The 7865-nt window shown below is 45.4% G+C and overlaps 1 protein-coding gene across 1 annotated transcript in view; it reads left to right on the plus strand.

Annotated features, from left to right (window-relative positions):
* antxr2a (ANTXR cell adhesion molecule 2a) overlaps positions 1-7460 on the plus strand; it is a 45818-nt gene extending 38358 nt beyond the window's left edge. The window contains 1 exon segment of the mRNA XM_084467776.1: positions 5376-7460. Within this exon segment, the coding sequence (XP_084323902.1) occupies positions 5376-5414 (39 nt within the window). The 3' untranslated portion in view covers positions 5415-7460.
* Positions 7461-7865: the final 405 nt, after the last annotated feature.

Raw genomic sequence — 7865 nt, forward strand, 5'->3', positions numbered from 1 at the left:
ATCTTGGACAGGCTGGCCCTTTAAGTCACCAGCAGTCCTCAATATGCTGAGGAGTGCTTCAGCAGCAGCTACCGGGTCACCATATCAGCAGAAAGGATGTATGGATGTGTTTAACCTGCAGAGGGATTTACCTACAATTTAAACCAGTGGTGTTGGTTTTGGTTCTCCTATAAGGGCCGTATAAAGTGGCTTTAAAGCATATCTTTTCTACTCTAGGTGGATGATGAGGTTCCCTTGCGGTTTCTTGTCGGGTTATTTACTGCTAGCGCTCATGTGCGGTTGATAAACATATTCTCCTCAGTAAAACTAACGAGATGCTTTACAACCCCAGCCCTCCACTGAGGGCGTTAGTCATGTTTACACCCCGGAAACACACAAATAAATTACCTCCGCCCGTTCAAGATTTAGTGCTGGGGTTTTGCTGTAAAATAGGATTTAAAATTTGAAATGAAGACAGACTTTAACGTTAAATCATGTGTAGCGTCTTGGGTGTAAATCAGTGGTCTCCCTATAGAATAAGTTATGCAGTACACTTCCTTACATAACCTGTTTATTATTATTATTATGGGATAGCCACATCATGAATCCCTACTAAGGCTTTCAATTATATACTCCAGATATTTCCACTTACCTTCCTCATCCTTTTGGTCAGTAACAGGTGTGTAGTCACCATTTTTAAGTATTTTCTGTCTGACAATTAGACTTTTGGAAGCAGTATGCAGTTTTTTTACACAAACAAGTAAATCAGACAATATCATGCCTAATAAAATAAATATAAACCAAACTGTAATTTCAGTCAGTTTCAGAATCCCAAAACAACACCTGCTGCAGATGTTGATGAATAGCGATGTGATTGGAGCACATAAGTAGAGTAATCATCGTTATTGTGTCTTTGATTATTCACTAGCTGCTTTACTTTTACCTTTGTTTGTTGTCAAATGCATGAAAGACCTAGTTAATGTCTTCAGTCTAGTGATTGACTTTTCAAACTGAAATTAGCTTTCATTCTTTCTCACTAATTGCATTTCTAAGGGTTTACTGTGGAGGCTTTGGTTTAAATAATGCTAAAAGAAAATTAAAAGTATTTTTCTGTTTGGTGGAAACCATCCTTGCGAAAAGCTAACCTCAACCTCCTCCCCGTCCTGCGTTTGAGCCAAGGTTTAGTTGTATTTCATTGGTATTTAGTTTGTATTTCAGTGGTATTTAGTTAGTATTTCAGTGGTATTTAGTTAGTATTTCATTGAACTGTGTCTGATCTCGTCTTCAGAGTCATATTTGTCTTATCTTCAGAGTTACATTAATCTTTAAATGTAGAGTTGTCCTTGTCTCTGAGTCACATATTACACATACAGAGGTACTATTATGTCATTCTGTATTATATATATAGAGGGATGATTCCCTGGGTGGCCCAGCTGTCTGGAGGGTGGGGGTCTGTCCCCCTGTAGTACAGACAGACTCCTCTCTGTTCTCTGCTCTCTCTCCATTATTTCATTATTTCATTTCTCTGTGCGCCGCGTCGTCGTCCAGCGTCTTCACACCACAGTTCTTTGGCGGCGTGGTCCGCGTAGCGTTGGATTCTGCTCCTCCATTAGCACCATCTGTGCCTCGCGAGCCGTCTGTGAGCCGCCATGCTGCCCAGAACCCAGCGCTGCTGCCAGGGATGTGCACTTACCATCACACCCCGGGGACAGGGGCGTACCTCAGAACAGCACCAGTGTGTCCTCAGATAGCGCCTCTATTAGCATTATTAGTAGTATTATTAGTATTAATTGTTATTATTAATAACACTATTATAATTAGGATACATGTGTATCATTATTATGTATTATCATCATTTATTGTACTAATTATTCATTATTATCATTATTTAATTCATTGTGTAGAGCGATTTGAGGACCTCAAAGCACTAAATAAATTCAATAAATCGGGTATAATGTTTTTTGTGGTATTATTTCTGACTCTCATGAAGGTCTGAATGCGTTGGTGTTGATGCTGAGTGGATGGGGACCGCTTGGCAGACTGTGGTCCACTGCGCCCACTCAACATTCAAACTGCTGCTCATTCTCAGCCCTCGTCATATTCAATCAAAAGGTGTACTCACTAAATGAGCATTTACTAACGACCAGCAGTACACTATGGCCACGACCATGCCTAACATGTGTCACCAGTTGCAATGGTGATTTGTGATGACCTGCACAATGGTTTTAACAAATTGTTTGCATTAAGAGAAGGTTTCAAATGCTTGAAACTGTGGTCTGGGTTCTGTTCCAGGGCCTGGTCTGGACTGGGGTCTTGTCTGGTCTAGTCTGGTCTAGCCTGACGCGATCTGGATCTAAGGTCTAAGGACTGAGGCAGATTTAATTCGATTTAGTTTCTAGCAGTCGTGATGTTTGGGTCCCGGTGTACAGACGCCTGGCAGCCTAGTGTGGCTCTCTGCAGACGACTTCATTCTGCTCAGCAGTATCCACTGCTTACCTCAACGCGGAGGCTGACCGTAACTCATTGTTAATTCCCCCTTTAAAAGAAGAGTCAATGTCGTGAAATATGTCACTGCACTTGAAGAGGTTACAGTTGCATGACTATAATTTGGGAGCATGGTTTAGTGTCTTGGAGAAAACCAGAGAGCTGTGTGTGTTGACTACAGACGACAGTAAGGCGACTCTGTAAACAGGTCCTGCTAGCTTACATACAGCCGCTACAGTACAGACCGCCATCCCCTAATATGGACGCAAATCACATCTATTCTTCTGATAAACTCTTTGAAAGCCGTGTAGCTTAGTGTGGCAGAGCAGCCATGTTTCTGCTGGATTAAAGCATGTAAGTCTCCAGATGGGCCAAGAGCAACTTTCTGTTCTGACTTTATACATGTAGCAAACTTTACAATTAATAAATACAGCACATTACAAACCCTACAAACATTTGCTCCGGGAAAATAATGCATCAGCTGCTTGATTCCAAAAGTCTAAAAATTGTCTGTGAACAAGTGTCAGAAATACATAAAAATGTCGAGCATAAATCCATGTTCTTGGAAATGAGAAAGAGTTGGACTTGGTCAATATCTAATGAGAGGTATCACTGCTGTCTGTATGTTAGCACATACTGTATGGATATAACTATGTATGGATACATTTGTTTATAGATATATTATAACCTGTCTGTCTGCTATAAGGATTATATAATTTACTATATCAAAACATAATCATTACACTCTTATTTCAAAAAATGTCTGTTTAAATATGTCTTCCTCATCTCACACACGTGAGACCCTTATAGCCAACCGACAAGATGCTGTGTGAAGACTGCTCCAATGTGAGCCTCTTCAGTTCCTGTTGACTGTGTGTGTGTGTGTGTGTGTGTGTGTGTGTGTGTGTGTGTGTGTGTGTGTGTGTGTGTGTGTGTGTGTGTGTGTGTGTGTGTTATATTTCTATTATGTTTCTGGGATCTGCTTCATCTGACCCTCACCCAGGTTCTGCTCTGATCCATCCCAGAACTAATGGGCTGGGTGGGGTTGGGGTAGTGGTGCAGTTGGATTTGGGTGAGGTTGGAGCTGGGGTGGGGTGGGGTGGAGGTGGGGTGGGTGCAGTTGGAGTTGTGTGGGGTTGGGGTAGTGGTGAGGTTGGAGGTGGGGTGGGGTGGAGGTGGGGTGGGTGCAGTTGGATTTGGGTGAGATTGGAGCTGGGGTGGGGTGGAGGTGGGGTGGGTGCAGTTGGAGTTGTGTGGGGTTGGGGTAGTGGTGAGGTTGGAGGTGGGGTGGGGTGGAGGTGGGGTGGGTGCAGTTGGAGTTGTGTGGGGTTGGGGTAGTGGTGAGGTTGGAGCTGGGGTGGGGTTGGAGCTGGGGTGGGGTGGAGGTGGGGTGGGTGCAGTTGGAGTTGTGTGGGGTTGGGGTAGTGGTGAGGTTGGAGGTGGGGTGGGGTGGAGGTGGGGTGGGTGCAGTTGGATGGGGTTGGGTTGGAAGTGGGGTGGGTGCAGTTGGAGTTGGGTGGTGTTGGGGTAGTGGTGAGGTTGGAGGTGGGGTGGGGTTGGAGCTGGGGTGGGGTGGAGGTGGGGTGGGTGCAGTTGGAGTTGTGTGGGGTTGGGGTAGTGGTGAGGTTGGAGGTGGGGTGGGGTTGGAGCTGGGGTGGGGTGGAGGTGGGGTGGGTGCAGTTGGAGTTGTGTGGGGTTGGGGTAGTGGTGAGGTTGGAGGTGGGGTGGGGTGGAGGTGGGGTGGGTGCAGTTGGATGGGGTTGGGTTGGAAGTGGGGTGGGTGCAGTTGGAGTTGGGTGGTGTTGGGGTAGTGGTGAGGTTGGAGGTGGGGTGGGTGCGGTTGGAGTTGGGTGGGGTTGTTGGATCTGGGTGGGGGGTGGGTTGGAGCGTATTGTACTGCACCTGCTCCACTCACTGTGACAGATCTCTGGGCGTTGCGTTTCCCCCCCCTCCACACACTCAACTCTGAAATCCACTGAACTTGGCCAAGACAGCATCTGATGTGCCTTATTTGTTGACTGTGTGAGATTAGGGAGTGTGTGTGTGTGTGTGTGTGTGTGTGTGTGTGTGTGTGTGTGTGTGTGTGGAGGGGCTTAACAGAAGATCCCCCCCCCCTTATTCCAACCTTTTGCCAATAATAACAAATGGGGAGTCAGCTGCCTGAAGCCGGTAGCTTGCGGCACACCGGGTCCTGTGTGTCTTTGTGTGTGTTGAGATGTGTGCATGTGTACTTAGGTCTACTACCAATAATAATACTCGTAGTAATCATACTAGTAATACTCATTAAAATAATATAACATGATGATTTCATTACATAAAAGAGTTAATAGTTAGTAATTTGGAGACGGAGAGGAGAGAGAGGGGAGAGAGAGAGAGGGAGAGGGAAAGGGAGAGAGAGAGAGGGGAGGGAGAGAGATTTGCTGTACTCGAGCTCCCTCTGTGTGCCACTTCTCTCTATCTGCCTCTGTTAGAAAGCAGGGAGAGAGAGAGGCTGTTGCAGGGCTCGCATGGCCCAATCTGAGATGTGTAACTGCGGCAACATGAAACATTCCACAACATTGACTGGTTACCTTCCCTCAAATTACTGAATTCATTGACTTTAAATTCATACATTTTTGCCCAAAATATTTTTAAGAAATCATGTCATGTGAAATGTATTCGTTGTTACAAATTATGCATACTAAATATCTTAATTATTTTTGTGGTAAAACTTTGATGAAAAGATATGATTATAAACATTTATATATATATATATATTTATACATTTAAATCAGATTTTCCCTCATAAATCTATATAAATTAAATGAATACATGAATAATGAAGTATATTCGTAATATAAAAGGAATCGTTTTTTTTACTTTTTGTAAAAAAAAAAAAAAAAAAAAAGCTAACTTGTTGTTTTACTCCTCAGGGTCGCTGCATGACGTTTAACCGGGTCCCTCATCAGTAGAGAGAAGGTTCTGATTCACTCTCTGACCATCAAGACGTCTGAACACAGCAGAACACCTCCACTCATTTCCTCCTCTTCGTCTTCACTTCAAGCTTCCTCTGACATCTGCTATCCCCCGTCGTGTATGAGAGGGTACGCTTTAACTCCCCTCCGTGTTCTCCACCACGTTGTCCTTCTGCAGCCCACCTCCTTCCTCCTCAGACCACATCGTATTTTATTAAAACAATAACAGGAAACGGGACAGGAGTTAGAGCACCCAGCGGGTGTCACGCGTCTAGCACCCCACAGGCTCTGATGGCAGACCTGTCAACCTAGTCATACACACACACACACACACACACACACACACACACACACACACACACACACACACACTCTCACGTGACAGACTGCAGCCAGGTCCCGGAGGCCTGAAGGCCTTCATTAACTTTCTTACCCCCCAAGACACCTTTTCCCTTCTCCTCTTCCTCCTCTTCATCCTTCAAGAAGAGGAGAGTAGTGGAGCGTAGCCGCGCCCCCAGACCTCCGCGGCCCGGACGCTCTCATGAGCAGGGGGTCCGCAGCATCAGAAGACCCTCAGACCGGTCTCCACCGCCCGCCACCGCCGCGGCCACCGTCCCCGGTGCTCCGGAAAGATCCGGAATATCAAAGTTTAATTAAAATAATTAAAGGCAACAGCGAGCAGCCGCCTGTGAAGAGAGGCTCCCTGGCGTTATGTCTTGTGACGGGGGATGACCTATTACTGTTCTATTCACGTCCAAACACAGAGCCGTCGCAGCGGAGTCGACGGACGGATAAGTATTGCTCATTTCCACAAATTAGCCCCTCGCCCTACCGCGTCCCAAAATAGGACGGCCGTCCTGCGCGGCGGACATACTGTGGTACAGTGCAGCGCCAACCCCGTCCCGAAGCCTGCCTGGCCTGGTGTGTGTGGGGGGCGGTGGGGGGGGGGGGGGGGGGGGGGGTGGAGGGGTGGGCTCCAATGATCTCGTCACTTTGGATTCGGCGCTTCAGACGTGAAATGGATATTGGAGTGGAAACCTGCCAAGGCGGGTGCATTTGACGGCGAGCGGTATGGACAACAACCAGCGTCGGGGCGGTGCCGCGTCGCGCTGGGGCCGGGACGCCTCGTCACATGACACTAAAAATAAGTTCAACCACCGTCAAGTTCCTGAGGAGCGAGAGCGGGGCCCCGGCGTCTCGGCGGCGGTGCGAGGGGTGAGAGGGGCCGCGGGGCTGGGGGAGGGCCGCGGGCGCAGGGGGGGGTGGGATGGCAAGGGCGAGGATCACGCCACACTCGCCTCATTATTCTTTTGTTGGGTGGTCAGCGACCCCCGCGGGTGGCGAGCAAGCTTTCTATCTTCTGATTCAAAATGCTGCAGCTCTTCCAAGAAGGTTCCAGATAACACCAGAGTGGTGTTTAATCAGAGCTTATACTTAGTTATGTGATAAAATGGCTAATGGTTGCCCCGGACCGTATTCCCACTAGGCATCCTGCTGCTCTGCTTTCGTTGTGCGTTTTAAACATGTCTATATGTTACACAACATCTGTCCCGATACATTTCTATCATTTGTATCTATTGCTGTGCTTTTTTTGTCCCAGATTTTGAAGAAAAAATATTTTTGTACTTTTATTAAATGTTAAATGTTAAATGTTGAGAAGCCCCAGTGATGAGAAGTAGTTTGCTCGTGGCTATGAATCATATGGCCGTCAGATCGTCTAAAACAGGCCTTCTATGAGACCTTTTTAAGAAAAAAATGTTTTTCTAAAATAGAACATCTGTCCCAATACATTTCTATCATTTGTATCTATTGCTTTTTTTGTCCCAGGTTTTGAAGAAAAAATATTTTTGTACTTTTATATGTTCAAAAGAATTTCAAGCACAAAAAAACGATATATAAATATAGAATGTAATTTTGTGTCAAACATTTCAAACCTTTTCTTTAAATATGAAAATGTGTTTTTTTTGCAGCCTGTATTATGAATTTAAATACTTCAATGATTTATTTTGATTTTTTTTTTCATTTTGATGGAGTTTAGTGCTATCAAAAAAATAAAATGTGTGTCATTTTCATATTAAATTAATAAATAAACATGTTTCTAAAGGGGATATAATATTTTCCATAGGTTGAATTGAAATTTTTTTTTTTAAGGTGGCCACAAAATGTTTGAAGTTTCTGCAGCCATGTTGCGGGTTTTAGTGTCTGATATAGTGATATATATGTAGATATATATATACACTGATATAGTGAAGACCAGTCCTACAGATGTCTCTGCTCCAACTGTGGCTACATGCTAAAGGCTAGCATGCTAAAGGCAATGTTTAATTGGAGACAGACAGGAGTGGTCACATGGAGCATGTGGACAGAATGTCGTCTCTGTCCTGAGACCTGAGGCACACACACACACACACACACACACACACACACACACACACACACACACACACA

The sequence above is a fragment of the Micromesistius poutassou genome (assembly GCF_964030765.1).
Source record: "Micromesistius poutassou genome assembly, chromosome: 5".
Lineage (NCBI taxonomy): Eukaryota > Metazoa > Chordata > Actinopteri > Gadiformes > Gadidae > Micromesistius > Micromesistius poutassou.